The sequence below is a fragment of the Thamnophis elegans genome, chromosome 2 (assembly GCF_009769535.1).
Source record: "Thamnophis elegans isolate rThaEle1 chromosome 2, rThaEle1.pri, whole genome shotgun sequence".
Lineage (NCBI taxonomy): Eukaryota > Metazoa > Chordata > Lepidosauria > Squamata > Colubridae > Thamnophis > Thamnophis elegans.
In genome coordinates, this window is record NC_045542.1 from 146809535 (window position 1) to 146827067 (window position 17533).

The following is a 17533-nucleotide window of genomic DNA, read 5'->3' on the forward strand; positions in this document are numbered from 1 at the left end:
CTGGCTAATGTTTCTTCCAAGGCTAAATCCATAAAATCTTCTTGTCTCAGTGCAAGGATGGCACACTACTCTTCTTGTGGCTTTGCTTGACAACCTTAGCATTCATTTACCACTAAGCATGTGTGTAAGATGCTCTGCTCCAGAAGGAGCATTTTCCCTAATATTCTGCCTCAAGATGCTACATGCAGTCAGTAAAGGGCATATTCAGGGAGGTGACCTGAAATGATGTGTCCTATGCTGGGAGTCTCATGGTTCTTCTAATCTGACGTTTTAATATGTCCCTCACCCCTCACTTCACCACACACTCCCCTGCAAGGTTGACTGAATTTTGGCTTCCATAGCCATTGTTTCTCAATGGTCCTTCTAGTCTTGAAACTGATCAGCCCATTCCAGGCTGAATGTATAGAACTGAAAAAATAATGGGAAAAAACTCAGCTTTTGTACTTTTGTAGCCTAGCAGGAAAATTTATTTATGAATTTATCATTTTTGTGTAGTTGCCAATCTTACATGAAAGGGACAATGGGTAGCATATAGCACTTAATTTTTTTAAAAAACATAAAAGCAGGCACAATTAAAAATAATTTTAAAAAGATATACAAATCAGGAGATAATGATATTAACCATAATATTAATTATATTAAATGAGCCATCGCAAAATTTTCCTCTCCCCTGGCTGCAGCACATTAAAAGCTTCTTTTTCCTTACTTTCTTTCCTCAGTTATGTTTTTAGGATAGTTTACAATTCCCACAGGGATATTCATAGTTAATCTTTAATTGAATTTCAGTTCCTCAACAACTGTATCTCAGTTGCATAAAATAGTTGACCACTAGATGGCAGCCAATAGCTATTAAAAAAGCCTTACACTTTGCTGCCATTTAGTGGTAGATTGGTCATCCAATTCACCCATTGTTTGAAACAGTGCTGCTTAGATTTTTTTGATCAAAGAATCTTTTTGTTTTAATAATTATGAGAAACTCCCAAAGATCTTTGTTTGTATAGGTTATTTTATCAATATTTACCATATTTAAAAAATAAAATTGATGCCTTTGTAGAATATTTATTTATTGAATTAAGTAAAAAGAACATTAAACCCATTATATACTAACCTAAATGTATTTCATGAAATAAACCTGCATTAAACATTCTCTATTCCCCCTAATTTTCCTTTTTTGTTATAATTTTATATTTTAACCTTTTATCTCTGAAATGTAATAAACATTTCTTAAAATATGAAAAAAATGTAACAAATAAAAGGCAATAATGAGAAGAATGACTTTGTTTTAAAATTCTGAAAATATCTTCAATAATTGTCAAAGGGGATCATATTGGATCATATTTTAAAAGCCACTAGTTTAAAGGAATAATACTCCCCCTCCCCCCAAGATCAATCTATCAACAGTATAACATCAAAGAAAAAAATATTTGCTAGCTCTTGATTAGTTTTCTATTATCTTGTATATTGAATGCTGATTACGTTTAGCTGTTATTTTGTTCCTTATTATTTCTCCAAAGACTTAGGGAATACCAGTTGGCTTTAATAACAGATAATGATGGCAAATAACACAACATAATATTCTTTATTGGCCAAGGGTGTTTGGACACATAAGGAAATGTGTGTCTCCAGTGAATAAGCTCTCAGTATACATACACACAACAAAGTGATAAATCATAAAATGTAAATTGTAAATACAGTCATAAATCATAAGATACAAAAAACAAAGTGATAAGTCATAAACTACCAAGAGGTAATAGGAAAGATGAGAAGGATAACATGGGTAAATATCATTAGGCATAAGACCCTGCTGTGGTAATTTGGTATTTGGCAGAGTGATGGCAAGGGGCAAAACGATCTTTGTGTCTAGTTGTTTTGGCATGCAATGCCCTATAGTGGCATCCTGAGGGGAGGAATTGAAGCCACACATTTATGTTTTCTGCAGCAGTACAGTAATAAGGTTTTTTCCCCTTCTATTCTAGGAAAGCTGGTCACTGAACTGAGTAAGTGATTTTCTTTTTCTTCTTCTGTTTTTTTGAGAAAAGCATTTGGGCCACAATATAATATAGAAGTTATCAATCTTAAACACATCAATTAATAGAATAGAATTCTTTATTGGCCAAGTGTGATTGGACATACAAGGAATTTGTCTTCAGTGTGTAATATTTCAGTGTACATAAAATATATGTGATAAATCATCATAGATCATAAAATTATATTCATAAATCATAAGATACAACAGTGATAGTGATCATTTATAGGATATTAAATAAGCAATCAACATAAATCATACTAGGAAACTAAATAAAACACTATACGGTAAATTGTAAAGATATGAGCAACACGTTATAGTCATTAGTAGAAAAAGAGATATGTAATAGGAAAGATGAGAAGAAGAATAGTAATGCAGTGATAATACAATTAATAACAATACAGATACAGTAATATTAATATCACTGGAATTAATACAGTAATTCCAGTAAGCATTCTTTAATGTATAACATAGGTATTATAGGTGATTCTGTGTTGTGTCTTTCATGGGAAAGGAAAAATATCAACTTAATTATATTTTTGTAAAATTGTAAAAAGTGTAACAAAACAGAAAGGGACAAATTAAATATCTACTGATAGGAATGAAGTGTGCACTTCAGAAAATTACTAGCAAGCAAACCAATTGCGTCAATCATCTGGTATGACATACAGAATTTTCCCTGGTTTCAAATAAGAGTCTTAACAAAAGTTTTAGTCCTGTTATGTAAAGGGATTAAATTTAGGGTCTCCAATGTGCAAAGCATGTAATTCTATTATTGAGCAATGGTCACTCCTTTAGGTGAATTTAAAAAAATGTGTAACTATAATTTTTTAACTCCTTCACATTTTTTTTTAAAGCAGACACTTTAAAAAATAGAAATAGAAATATCGTAGGCATCAAAACTCCATTCTTCTTTCCTGGGACAGTTTCTCAACCTCCTTGACAAATTATAGTAGATAATTACTAAATATAAATAATCATTATTAAATCAATTTATATGGCCACCCATACCCCAAATATGACTTTAGGTGCAGCTAACGGTTCCACCACAAAACCGCGGTAGACAAAAGCGCGGTCGATGAAAGCGCGTATTTGACGTCATCACAGCGCGACGAAAACATCGCGCTGTGATCGAAAAATGTAAAAATAAAGCGAAAACCTTACCCTAACCCCCCCAAACCTAACCCTTAACCTAACCCTAAACCTAACCCTAAACCTAACCCTTAACCTAACGAAAAACCTAACGCTAACCCTTAACCTAACGCTAAACGTAACCCTAACACTCTAAACCTAACCCTAACCCTTAACCTAACCCTAACCCTAACCCTAACCCTTGCCTTTATGTGAATCGGCTTGCTGTAATTTTATTTTTATTTCAATTTTTAATTTTTTTCATCGCGCTGTGATGACGTCACATACGCGCTTTCGGCGACCGCGCTTTTGTGGAACGCGGTTTTGACGGGTCACGGCAGCTAACTACTTATTTAAAAAAAACAGTAACAGCAGAAACATAAAACTTATAAAGAGGAAATGCAATGAATACTCATCAAGAACAATAGTATCTCACATCTAGTTTCCCATCCTCCATGCCTTGGAGGTCTTCAGAACTTTCTGACAGGCTGATAGAGTTGGCGTTAATTTAATCATAGGAGATAGGATGTTCCAGAGGGAAGGTACTATGTCAGAAATGATACACCTTCTAAGATGGCATTCTTTAATTATGGGGACTTGGACAATGTCTTTTCTCTTGGACCTGATAGGAAGAACACAAGGTCCCATAAATAATCCTTTGAGCCTTTGAAGGCTTTCTAGTGACAACCACATGCCTATAGATATTCTCAATCACTGGATCCAGAAGGCCCTAAAATGTAAAGGAACTTGGGCCTGCTATGTTCTAATGGTGCAGAAAGAAAATTACTTTGTAGTAATTTTGAACAGCTTTTTTTAAAATTATTTTTTTCAATATTAAACTGTCCCTTTGATTTATTTTAATCTTTAATCTTGTTTTTAGATTGGAGGAACATGGTGATACCAATAGAAAAAGGTTGGTGGCTGTCGTGTTTGTTATCACTCCAAAATGTAAATTCCATCATCATTGAGCTAATCTGTGAAACTGAATATTTTACATCAAGATTTTACTCCATACTCCAAAGAATTTTTTTAAATTCAAAAGTGTTCATGTGCTGAGTTCTGATATTTATATGTAAAGGAATCAAGTTCTATCAGCTCAGCAGCATTTTTCAATGACAAATACAATATGCATGGATTTTGATATCATTCTTTAAAAAAATTCTGTGGGGAAATTTCATTTTTTTTAGCAGGGACTTATGCAAGGAACTTCCATAGAAATCCTATCATCCAAATGCTAAGACACCAAGCTTGTCGGCAGTTCGGTGGTTCAAATCCCTAGTGCAACATAATAGAGTGAGCTCCCATTACTTGTCCCAGCTCCTACCAACCTAGCAGTTCAAAAGCATGCAAAAATGCAAGTAGAAAAATAGGAACCACTTTTGGTGAGAAGGTAACAGTGTTCCGTGCGCCTTTGGCATTTAGTCATGCAGGCCACATGACCATGGAGAACGTCTTTGGACAACGCTGGCTCCTCGGCTTTGAAACGGAGATGAGCACCATCCCCTAGAGTTGGGAACAACTAGAATATATGTGCGAGGGGAACCTTTACCTTCCAAATAATTATATACTTATTTATCTTAATATATACTTAGATATCAAATACATTATGTATTTTGTTTAAAATGAGATAAGCCTATTGTGTTTAGGCATGAAGACCTCCTTGTTTTGCTGCACAATTTAGTCCAGAGAAGTGTCATTCATAACATGGACTAAATAGATCGAGGGAAACTTGGTGCAGCCTTGGAAATGGGTCTTTTAATGGGATAAGCGCTAAAAGTTGTTTCAAAATAAGATCTATGTGCTGATCAATTTCTTCTCATTATAATTAAGAATGGGACAATTGCAGCATTGTCTTTTAGGTTAACCTTTTCGTCCTCACCTTCTTTCTCTTTTCCCACTTCTCCTTTTCCTCTCAGCAAACATAGTTCTAGATCCAGAAACGGCCAACCAAGATCTGATCCTGTCTGCAGACCAGAAAACTGTCATACATGGATTCATGTGGCAGAGCCGACCATACAGTCCTAAAAGATTTAATATGGAGCGCTGTGTCCTGGGAAGGGAGGGATTTTCCTCCGGGAAGCATTATTGGGAAATAGAAGTTGGAGAGGATGGGTATTGGGCTTTGGGGGTGGCTAGAAATTCCATGAAGAGGGAGGGAAAGCTCATCCTTGTCCCAGAAGAAGGAATCTGGGCAGTGGGGAAAGATCGAATCCAATACAAAGCTCTTACCCTACCCAAGATACCCCTGATTCTGAAAAAGAAGCCCAGCAAACTGGGAGTTTACTTGGATTATGAGATGGAACTAGTTGCCTTTCATGATGTCACTCACCGAAAGCATATATACACTTTCTTCTCAGCCGCGTTCAATGGGGAAGTGGTCTTCCCCTTCCTATATGTAGGGGTAGGGTGCTGGCTTAGGCTGTGTTCTTGATTACTTTCCTTTAAGAGAGGTTCAATCAGAAAATTGAATGCAGTAGAGTTATTATTCACATTATGTGGGGCTAGACCAAGACAGGCAGTTCATTTTCCATATCATGCAAGGGCTGTAGATTGTCTTATAGGAATCACTTCTTCTTACTGCAGCTTTACAATCATGGAGAGGGAGGAACCTGTGGGATCTTGACTAGGTGGAAGGATGTCACTCACCTCAAGCAATAAAAAGTTGGAGGCCAGCCTTTTCTATATCTTACTTACCTGCTGCTGATTTACCTCAGGTTGTTTCCTCTACTTGACACACACACCCCGCCCCAAGCTTGGAAGTAGATCAGGATGGAGAAACAACCTTGGAGTGATAGACTAAGGTGGTACATGTGTATTATTATGTGTATCAAGTGAGGGGGGGGGCATTTTTGGCAGTCAGGAATTATACTCTAAAAATTTTTTTTTCTAGCCTCTATGAGAATGACATCTTAGGTTGAATATGGTAGTGAGATAGTGAGGAGTGGGGGCTAAAATATTAAGCCTTTATTTTTATTTTTTCAGGTCTGCTTTCAAAATAGACTACTGTATTAATGCAATGGGAGGCTTAAAGCACCTATCCTGAGGCTTGTGTGTTTTTTTAAAATAAAAATATAAAAATCTAGGACTGGGTTTGGGATGCACTATCTGGAGAGCTCTGGAAATAGAATCGAAAGAGGCAGGCTGAACACCATGCAGTCCATAGGTTGCCTCGCATGAGCAAAGGGAAGGGAATGCACAGGGTGGAAGGAAAGGAATGGCTACAGGTAGTCCTCGCGTAGCAATCACATCTGGAAGTGGCAACTCTATCGCTAAGATGAATGAAGGTGAATATACATGTCCCAGGATAATGTGCAAAATCCAAATTGGGCCAGTCACTGGGACCAGAGAGTCTTCCAAGCTTTCGGACTGTGCTGGAGCCCATCCTCGGGGGGAACTTCTTTCTAGCAGTGTTTGTGCTTTGGGCTATTCCTTGTGTGGTATTTAGATGGTACCTGCTGTGTGTGACTATTTAGTTGTTGATTGGGGTGTTGATAGCTGGCTATTAAGTCATTGGCTATCCTTCCCTTGTGCTGTCAAATCCTCCCCTCAAAGTACTTCATAAACTGATGGCAAATAAGCACTCCTGGTCTATCTCTAAGTGCCTGGATCATTAACTGAGACACCCCATGACCACAGTTTGCTAAATTCTTCTTTTTGGGAGTCATTATGAAGCATATTAATGGCAATCTTGGAGCTTCAGGATGCTGCAATGGTCATAAATGTAAGGGGGTTGGTCACATTAACTTTGAATGGTCTCCAAACAAGGCAGTTGGTAAGCAAGGTCTTCTTGCACTGAAATGACAGAATAATTGCATGCATGCAAGCATATGAGACAGAAAATCTTTCCTTCGCTCAAATAACTCCATCTTTGGGGCACGCCTTTTGTTAATGCCCCCCACCCTGCCCCAAGCTGGAGCTGAATGAGAGCAGGAGACTCTGTGATTTATGGTACATCCCGAGTGCTGTTTTAGAGAAAAACAAAATTAAACTTCAAGAGGAAATGCTTTGTATCTGATTAGTTGTGTCCTCCAAGGAGAGCGTGAGGCAATTTGGTGGTGAAGCTCAAAATGCAATTTTTCTCCACAATTTTTAAAAGCAAGGGACTTTGGGGGAAGAAATGTGAATTGCAGTTGGCTCCGTTTTCACGACTGCAGCAGAGTGAGTAGACCAGTTCTTCATACTTCCTCTCTGGACAAAGAACAGACTTGAGAGATGCTCCACACAATTGCTTCCTATGAAAAGGCCACAAAAGAGCAGTCTCTGGAGTGTTTAGAGATCTGGGAGATGCAGGAAAGCCAGCTTTGCTCAAACTGTGTTCATTGCCTTCAAAAGAACAGTGGGTTTGCATAGTTCCTTTTCTAATCACTTTTGGAAATTGTTTGTTAACTGCTTTAATGGGAACAATATGCTGGATCTGTAAACCGCTTAGAGAGGCCTGTAAAGCAGTATATAAGTCTAAGTGCTATTGCTATTAGGAAGCTTGGATAAGCAGGTTTTATAGCACTGTATGAGTTTCCTTCAATCCTTAGAGAAAGTACAAGTCTAAGAATTAAGTATTTTGGAATAAATAAATAAAAGGGGTGACTGGAACTTTGATTAAAGAAAATTTCAAATTGACTAAGGAATCAGAATGTTTAGAAATAAGATTTTGGAATTAATTATAAGAATTCTTCCTGTGGGAAAATGCTTTTTAAATTCTCTTAAAAACATGAGAAACCAATGATAAACTAAAAGAGTCACCTGAATAACTATTCTATATTGAATTTACAAAAGTCTTATTAAAGTTTTGAAAAATGTTGTGAAAAGGGACAAAAATAAAAATGAAAAGAAATAAACTTCTAGGACATTGTTTGACAGGACTAAAGATCGAGATTGTTAAAAGGAAGTTGGTTTATTTGATCAAGATTAAAATAGATAATAGTATTATCTCTGGTAACCCTTAATTAACTTTTGCTGATCAGGACTGAAAGATTAGACTTTAAAGAACTTCTTCATAGATAAGATATAGGAAGAAGAGAGCACTTGCTGTATTTTAAGGGAAGATGTTAAAATTGTTCATATGTGATGAAGGAGGAAGCCACTCCTTTATTTACCTTTATTATATTTTTTCCTTTCTTTGTCATCTAATTTTTTATTTTCTTTACATATTCCTTAAATATATGCTTGTTTTTTTCTTTTCTGCACTTTGTATTTTTCCTTATTCATTTCTTTTAATTTGTGTCTTTTAAATTTTAATTTCTAATAAATGTACCACTTTTTAAAAGCTAGCTACAAGGAGACTTATACACACCTACATAGGAATGGAAAATAGGTCACAAAAGATTATTGCTATTTCAGTTGTTCCTCTCTCTGTTGACGTTCTAAGGAATAATAATTTAATAATAATGTATGTCAGGTCTGGAACCCTGACAGTGTATATGTTGATATCTGTTTATTGAGAGAAAATCCTCTCTTAATCAAATAAAAATCAACTGTAAAAAAGGTAGCTCTGTGTATATTGTGTGTATAGCTCTAAATAAAGTTTCATTCATTTGACATGCTTTGTGTAATTTGATGTTCTTAAAATATATTTTAAGGAAAAGAATTAATAAAACTTTTCCTTTTAAATGTAAATACTTCAAAATATAGGTAAGAGGCTAGTAGAAAGGCCTTTTTGGAAAAATATATATTTGAATATAGCCAATTTTACACTATCAAGCTTACACATACTTAAGGGAGGTATAAATTAGTCAGGAGGAAGTATGATCCTGTGGTATCTGGGGTTTTGTTTTTAGTTATTCCAAAGAGCAGTCTCTGAGAATTTGTCTCTTTTGCCAAAACAAGCATATTTTTCAAGAAAAGAAATGTGTTCAAAGTCTGTGAATCTGTGAACCAGTCTGTGTGGGAGATGTTAATGTCAGTACTGTATGGTGGATTAATTTCTATCAAAAAATGAGGGAAAAATCATGTTTGGTTTCCCATCTATTTGTCCATCATAAAAATACACAATTACTTGGAAATAAGCTGATAAGTAAAGAGGAGAAGCAACTGAGTACATGAACTTTATTTAAGGTGGATGTGACAAAATCCATTTTAACACAGTATGGTTTGGAGAATGCACTCCTTACAAACACATCTCACAATATTTCTGAATGAAAACACTTGATATTTGAATAACCACAAATGGAGCAGTTTCTGAAGAAAATTCACATTTGTAGAAGGGGGGAATCCATTTGGTATGAGTTCTACCTTTTTACAGTATTGTGGGAATGATGGGAGTATGGATCATGCTAGTGGCAGAAAAATTAACTTTCTGGAAGAGCCCACAGGCTTAATTTTCTATTATATTACTTGTTGCAATAATACTAGCAATGTAGACTCACCATGCAATTTTACAAAGGCCCGGGGCTTGTGTCATGATAATGCAAAGCTGCTTTAAAAAAGAAAAAAAAACATTTAAGAGGCTATTAAATTTATTCTTACTTGCATGCAGTTCTGCTAATAAATACAAAATATTTGCAAGAAATTGAACATTCCACTTTTATGATAGTATAAAGAAAAACAATTATTTATAATAACAAAAAGGTCTTACCCTATTCACAAGTAATCAGTAGCACAATAATATAATCAAACCAGGAGAATACACTGGACATTGCATATATGCAATAATTTTTGTTACAGGATTATATTTTTATGTTGAAATTATGTGCATAAGAAAGAAAATAAATAAAAGGCTACATAAATAAACAAAATGGCTGCACAATTTGCAACCCTCTAGGCAGAATGCACTTGGCATGGGTATGTAAAGCAAATTTAGGAATTAAAAATAAAGATAATATCAAGGCACAAGTAGATCAAGATATGACAAATAGAAAGCAAACATCAAAGGAGGCTGTTTCTCGAGACTACAATATCAACTGAAATGCAATGTAAGGCACAACTTCGCACCAGAAAAGCCGCTAGAACAGATGTATACACTAAATTGCTTCTTTTTCTACAAAACAAGGTAGTAGAGAAAGCCACTATTTTTTTTTCCTCACAAAGGAACCTAAGTTGTAATCAAAATACCTTTTAGGCAGGTTGGAAACTAAGGTTGTACAATCTCTATTTTACATGGAAGCTGCTACCCTACAGCTGTTCATCTTTCCTTTCCATCAAGCTATCCCATGGAAGCCCTCTTAATACAGGTTATTTTTCTAATATTTCACTAATATTTCACTAAGCTTTCAAATAACTACTTAATAAACTTTTTCTCATAAAAAGAAAATGTGGGCTTCAGGACTTTAAATCTAGGTCATTCTTTTGATGATGAAATGAAAATACATTAGCAGATCTTCATCCCTCTTTGAAGGCAGCTGATGAAGTAAATGTCACTGGATGAGATAGTTGCTCAGATGCTGAGATTAGAGAGAACTTGGAGAGAACATAGTTCTCAATCTCAAATAACTGAAGCAAGCTTCCCTCAAAGTGAGGATGCCAAGAGACTGCAACTGCAAGGTAGCCTCGGGTCTAGGTGCAGCTTCTGAACAAAAAGCAGAATAACAGAACAGAGTTTGAAGGGATCTGGAAGGTCTTCTAGTTCAGCCCTTTATCTAGCAGGAGACCCTATAAGTAGATGTATGGTTAAAGTCAAGAACAGCCAGGGAAGGACTTCTTTAAACCATGAACAGCAGCACATTCACAAACAGACCTGCAGCTTGTTTGCCTATGCCAATTATTCAGAAGCTTTAGTTGTCCTACCCCAGGATATTCACCAATGCATTTTATGCCACGCTGCAAAGACAAGATATTACAAGCAAATTCACAAACAGTTCACAGATTACACACTTTCTGTTTGCTTGACCACAACTACAATAACTCTGGATTGGCTCAGATAATCCTTTATTCCCCAAACCAGGGTTTACTAATAAAGTGGCTGGGTTCCTACAATAAGATCAAAGCAAACACTTTATATTAATGGTTTAATGCAAAATATGCAACTGGTCAGAGAGTCAAATAAAATGGAAAACCTAATGTAGAGTTTTCCTGACTTTGGGCATGCCTAATTTGCTAATCATAATTACTGATTATGAAACTTGCATGTTTAAACTCTTAATAACTCTGGGTAGTTTACAGCAATCCAAGGAATTACAACAATATTAATAAAAGAAAAAAAAAGGTGAAGATAAAATATAGAAAGTACATGTTGATTGAGATAGCAAGAGTTTTCTAGATTGAACCCTTGAGATGATTCCTGGCCTGAAATCCAAACGTTTTATATATTCATCAACAAGAACACTTTTAAGAAGGAGTTTTAGATGCAAGATAATATATATGCTCAGGGTACATATCCAGCTGATTGAACATGGAGCAAATCTGGAATTGGAAAGTATATCCAATTAAAAGCCAGGGTTTTAACAGGCAGCCTCTCATATCTATGTTTTTTTTTTAATTTCCACATCAAAATTAGCAGTCAGAGCTTATTTTGCTTAATGACAAAAGAAGGCTGGCCACAAAGATCCTGGTTCCCCAATTTCCCCTTACTTTCAACTAATTTACCTCACAGGATTTTTAACAAGTTTAAACTCTCTGGAGACAGGGCAAGATTAAAATGTGCTACATTTTCTGTCAGAATTACGATTTTGCCCTCAGCATTGATTTCTGTTTTGCCTTCCTCTTGAAAAGAATATTTTAGAAAGGATTTTTGTTTCCGGAATCAAATAACATTTAGTTGGGATTATAGACAGAATGAAGTTCCACGCCTCAAAATTACAGCAAATAAACTACACTTGTATTTGCAGTAAAGCCAATGGTGAATAAGCCTTTTCACATAGCATGAAGAGGTAGGAGAATGCTCATTCTATTTTATTTGTCTCTCACCTTTATTATATTTACACATAACCCAAGGTGGCAAACATATACAATACACCTTCTGCCTCTTATTTTCCCCACAACAACCCATTCTCTCTCAGAGAATGACTGGCCCAAAGTCACGCACTGGCTTTCATGGCTAAGGCAGGTTTCTAGCCTGGTGTACTTTATTCTGTAGATACTGTTAAATTATACCTATTAATTCTCTTAATTAATTAAAGCCCTATCTGTTGATATATCTATGAACCAATGAAGAAAAAAATGACACAAAATATTATATTGAGACCATCATTTGTTTAAACATCATAAGGGAAGTTGACAAATTATAGACTGCAATGGAGAAATCACAAAATATCTATAAAATGACCAGAGTCAGCTATAGGATGGAGTGTTGTTTTTTTTAAATGTCTCCTGGAAAACATTCAGTTTTCAGTCAGGTCAGACATTTTCAATAAACTCACCCCTTTTCTTCAGAATATTCTAATTTGTGAAAAACAGAAAGACAAGAAGACACAATTCACATAGAACTGAGGAATTCCAGTTAATTTTGTTCTCGGAGTTTGATAAATTAGAGTGGGCAAAGGTAAAAAAAAGGACAAGACTCTTAATGATTGCTGTGGGAGGACATATATTTGAACAAATGAAGCTTCTCCTGCAAGTTGCACTGTTAAATTAAATTATGCCTATTAATTCTCTTAATTCTCTGAAAACTACCTAAACATGACAGAAAACCTATCCCTGTGAGAAGTTGGTTACCTCTTACAAAAGCTATTATGCGTGAGGAAGTGAGCCAGTTTGGTCTAGTTATAAAACTGAGTTCTAGTCCTGCCTCAGGCATAAAAAAACCAAAAACTCCTATGCCTGAGGAAGTTCCACATTCTATTCCAGGAAAAACTGCAATGAACTTTAATTTTTTTATTCTTAAAAATTAGTTATTTTCTCCACCCTCTCCAGTATTTTATGGTGTGTGAAGTAAATCCAATTTCTTCTTACATTCCTCTCAACATTATACAGCATCACAGAATTGTGCATTTTTCCCAGGTCGGTGTTTTGATTGCACAATAGAAACAGCACAAGATACATCAACCAACAGACAATAAACAATACCGCAGTGCAATCAATCTCATGTATGTTTACTTAAGTCAATCTTTTTTTCAAAGTTTTCTATCAGGGCCGACTGTAAAGGGGGCGTGACTTCTCTGACTGAAAGGTTAGTACCGATGGATTTTCTCCGCAACCGTCCTATTCCAACTTAATCTTTAAATCAGAGGTTTGTAAAACACACAAACACACACACACACCCCACATATATATTTACAGTTCAGGTTCTGTCTTTACTGTCCGATGCGGGAAGCAAGCAAAATCACCTACTTGTGATTTTTGTCTTAGGTTATTGAAGTTTTGAAAGGAATTAAAAATGACATATAAAATGGAATTAAATGGAAATACGGAATTAATCTAATAATACCTAGGCGCACATTGGAAGGAAAGAAATAGCTTATAAATAGATCGTTGCAGCTATATTTTCTCAGGCGCGACGCAGATAATGGATTTGTTTGGATTCGACGGAATTTTCTTAGCGCAGTCCTAGATTCAGCCATCATATTAGATCTTTGTATTTTACTACGCTGATCGGTTACATTTGAGGCTGATCCTAATAAACAAATTTCCGAGTTCACAAAACTCTCCATGATGTTAAGGCGGAGGTGTTCCCGAAGGTTATAACTGATATACAAGAACATTTGTCATTTCTTCCCCGCCTAGTTCTTTCTATTCGCATTGGTCGGTACAGTATTCTGATGAAATCTAAGAATTCCGAAAGGGACTCATAGTTTTGGATAGGCGTATTTTAGATTTCACGATGTTAATTAATTCGGAGTAATTGGAATCCATATTTTCACTTGTGATCACGAAACTATGGTGTGTGAATAAAAACTTTAAAAATAAAAGCAACTGAAGCGTTCTTATGGTGCGCCCACGGTGTCATTAAGAATCGAGTTCGCCTCAGATGAGACATTCCAATTCGTATTAACTTGGATTCTAATGGCAAGATCTAATTGGTTTACATTCAGAAAAACTGATCAATGAGAGATATACGAAGGAAAGTACTGTAACAGCAAATGGTACTATGGCTAGCTTTAATAAGCATTGGTTAGAGAGTCTATATTAAAATTGTAACCCTACTTCCTCGTTTGAGGGAACAAACCCTCAAACAATTCTTTCAAGAAACCTTATAGACTGTGTTGCATTTAATAAAACATGCTTCAGGTTCATGTTTCAGTTCGGACTCATTTAATATGTATGACCCGCATTCCTGGTCAGATTAGTCTACAAAGTAACGTTTAACTGTACTTATAAAAGTGCCGATAAAGGAGAATATTTGTAGCTCAAGGTTGAAATGATGAATCCTTGGTGCTTTCGGAGCTTGATTGTTTTCTTCCAGACATTTCATTACTCGATGTTACCTAGTTTGGGTAATGAAATATCTGCAAAAAAACCAACCAAGTTGAGAGAATACCAAGGACCCCTCACTTATAAAAGCTTAGGATGAAAAGCAAAAATTTGGATTGGACATTAAATTTGGTGTATTTATTTATTCAATTTGTACTGCCATCCATCTCCAGAATGTGAACAGTTTTGACTATATCTCCAATATTTAGAATTTATCAAGAACCATGTTTTCTAGACATAGGGATTTGATGCATACAAACTAGAAAGAGAAATACATTCTGTCAACCTATCCTACTTGTCAGCGTTTGATTTATAATAGGGATAGGGGTATTAAAGGCAATGAAGGAATTTTTCAAAGTGATGTAGTCAAAGTGATTGGAGTTCTAAATTTTCTCAGCCGTTTTTTCTTTCCCCATTATTATAATTATATATTTATAAAACAAATTTATATGGCCTCCCAACTTACCTGTGGCTGCCAACTCATGCACAAAACTTCGTTTGATTTCATATGCAGGAAGGTTTTAATCAAATGGATCAATTCTAGCTTGTATGGTAAACATACAAACATTTACTAAATATGTCTAAATCTTATTAGTATGGTAAAGTAAATTACTTCTCTCGCATATAATTAACACTGGGGTAAAATTATACAAAGAACAATATTTTTTTTCTTTATAAAAACCGTTATTTCGTTTTATTATACTAGTCTTTGACGACACTGGTCTCTTATTGGTTAAAATAGAACTCTTCCTATTGGTCTGCTGTTTTCAACCAATCGCAATAAGAGAAACGCGGTCAAGAAAGGTATAAAAGACCTTCAACCGCGATTGTTTGCTGCTGTTTCGTCTTGGGAGGCGGAAGAGTTTGAAGATGTCTGGCCGAGGTAAAACTGGAGGCAAGGCACGAGCGAAGGCGAAATCCCGCTCTTCCAGAGCCGGGTTGCAGTTTCCTGTAGGTCGAGTTCATCGGCTTCTACGTAAAGGCAATTACGCCGAGCGGATTGGAGGGGGAGCCCCAGTATATTTGGCCGCGGTACTGGAGTACTTGAGCGCTGAGATTCTAGAGCTCGCTGGTAATGCCGCGAGGGACAACAAGAAGAGTCGGATCATCCCACGACACTTGCAGTTGGCGGTGCGCAACGATGAAGAATTAAATAAATTGCTGGGGGGAGTTACGATCGCCCAGGGTGGCGTCTTACCGAATATCCATGCGGTTTTATTGCCGAAGAAAACCGAAATTCTACATAGCGCTAGTAGCAGCAAGCCCACCACCAGCGTGAGCAAGTCTGCCAAGGTACCCAAAGTCGCTGTCAAACCGACGACCGCGCCTGTTGCTGTTCAGTGAAGACACGATAACAACCCTGCCCCGGGGGACAATACTGAGACCCAAAGGCTCTTTTCAGAGCCACCCACAGGCTTTTTGGAAGAGCTTTTCGCTGCACTAAACAAATTGACAAAAATTCAAATGTACAAGAATGTTTTTAAATACCAATCTAAGGAATGTTAAACGAAGAACTTGAACATAATAGAAGCAGGGTTGTTTATTAAACTAGGTCGAATAGTTATAAAAAGCTTATAAAAAGTTGCAAATGGTGGTATTTTAAATCTGGTCATGTGACTCAGAACGGCCCTGTTCTAAGTAATGTATCAAGCTAGGTAAGTTGATTCTATTGAACAGCAATTAACAATCCCTTAATATTTCCTCCACTGCTCAATAAATTTAGTACATAGGTTGCTAATATATCTCATTTTTGACTGGTAATTTCTCTCAGGATTGAGAAAATTCAATTCTTAGTGAAATAAAAAAATTAAATAGGTGTAAACATTTTATTTAAAACTACATTCTAACAGCCAGCTTGGTTCAGTGGCTAAAGCAGACTAGAAACCTGGTGTTTCTAGTCCTTAAGCATGAAAGTTGGCTGGGTGACTAGACCCATCACTCAGCTCAATTTGCCTCATGGGTTGATCATGAGACAAAGGGAGTATTAGATATTTTTGCTGCCTTGAGTTTTTATAAAGGTGGGATAAAAAATAAATCCACCTCCTTTGATTATCAACCTAGTGCTTCTATGCCTCTAGATTAATTTTATTCTGCTTCCTCAGCACACTCCTGTTCAACCAGGAGATCCTTGGTGCTGTCACAGGTCTGCTCTCAAAAATTTGGGCTCTGACTTGCTCTTTTGACAGCAAGAAGAATGGGACAATATTTTCTCCAGCAAAAGCAGCAGGTGAAAGTGTTAAGGCCCTTGAGTGGGCATCAAACATACTCTATCCTCAGAGTGTATAATACATATATAGCAAGACCTTGCCCCTGTCAAGGTATTAGTTCTCTGCAAAACTCAGATTCCCTTCTCTGGACTGAGGGGGCTCGGACCCTTCCATCTGGCAGACTCCTTGATAACATCCACTGGCCAGTTTTCTCCGGTGGCTTTTATTTCTACCTCCCAGGAATGCCTTCCTGAAGCAAATGCTCTCAAAAACACAAATGGATGGATTCATTTCCTGAAGCTGAAGAAGTAGTTGAATCTGAAGGGGTGTGTGTGAAAATCCCCAAACTTGAGATCCTCCAATACCCATAAAACCAAGCAAGTACACTAAATACATTCAAGGTTACTTTTACAGATTAAGTGCCCAGACAATATATTAAAAAAATCAGGAGTCTGGGAACACAATACCTCTTCCAACTATCACATTTTATTAAAAGATATAAACTTAAGATTATATGGTATTAGATTACCATTTCAAATGGTATTAAAAATAAGGTGTTAATAGAGTACTTTTGATCATTTCAAAGGAAAACGGGATCTCAACATTTATTTCTTCTGATGTTTCAGTACCATTATTTATGGTATATAAATATAAATATCAGAGAGGGGCTCTGGGCAGTGTACAATATAATCAATAAAATCAATTTAAGGTTTAAAAGTCTTAAAATTGTAATAATAATATAAAAGTTTCCAAAGGTGAAAAATTCCAAGATGGGGGATTAGCAGTTAATACAGGGGGGGGGGGCAGCCAGCCTTATGGTTGTGTAGGCCTCTGCCCCCACTCCCACACAAGGCCTCACAGCCAAGTTTTCATCCCTTTAAGAAAGGCC

General features: G+C 36.3%; 2 protein-coding genes across 4 annotated transcripts in view; both read left to right on the forward strand.

Annotated features, from left to right (window-relative positions):
• LOC116502904 (butyrophilin subfamily 2 member A2-like) overlaps nt 1-7692 on the forward strand; it is a 26969-nt gene extending 19277 nt beyond the window's left edge. For all 3 annotated transcript variants that reach the window (XM_032208913.1, XM_032208914.1, XM_032208915.1), the window contains exons 6-8: nt 1977-1997; nt 4038-4070; nt 5074-7692. In XM_032208913.1, the coding sequence (XP_032064804.1) occupies nt 1977-1997; nt 4038-4070; nt 5074-5588 (569 nt within the window). In that variant the 3' untranslated portion in view covers nt 5589-7692. The remainder of the gene's footprint in view (nt 1-1976; nt 1998-4037; nt 4071-5073) is intronic.
• A 7615-nt stretch (nt 7693-15307) lies between these two features.
• On the forward strand, nt 15308-15781 carry LOC116502922 (histone H2A-like). The gene has a single exon (XM_032208944.1). The coding sequence runs from the start codon at nt 15308-15310 to the stop codon at nt 15779-15781; it is 474 nt and encodes a 157-aa protein (XP_032064835.1).
• Nucleotides 15782-17533: the final 1752 nt, after the last annotated feature.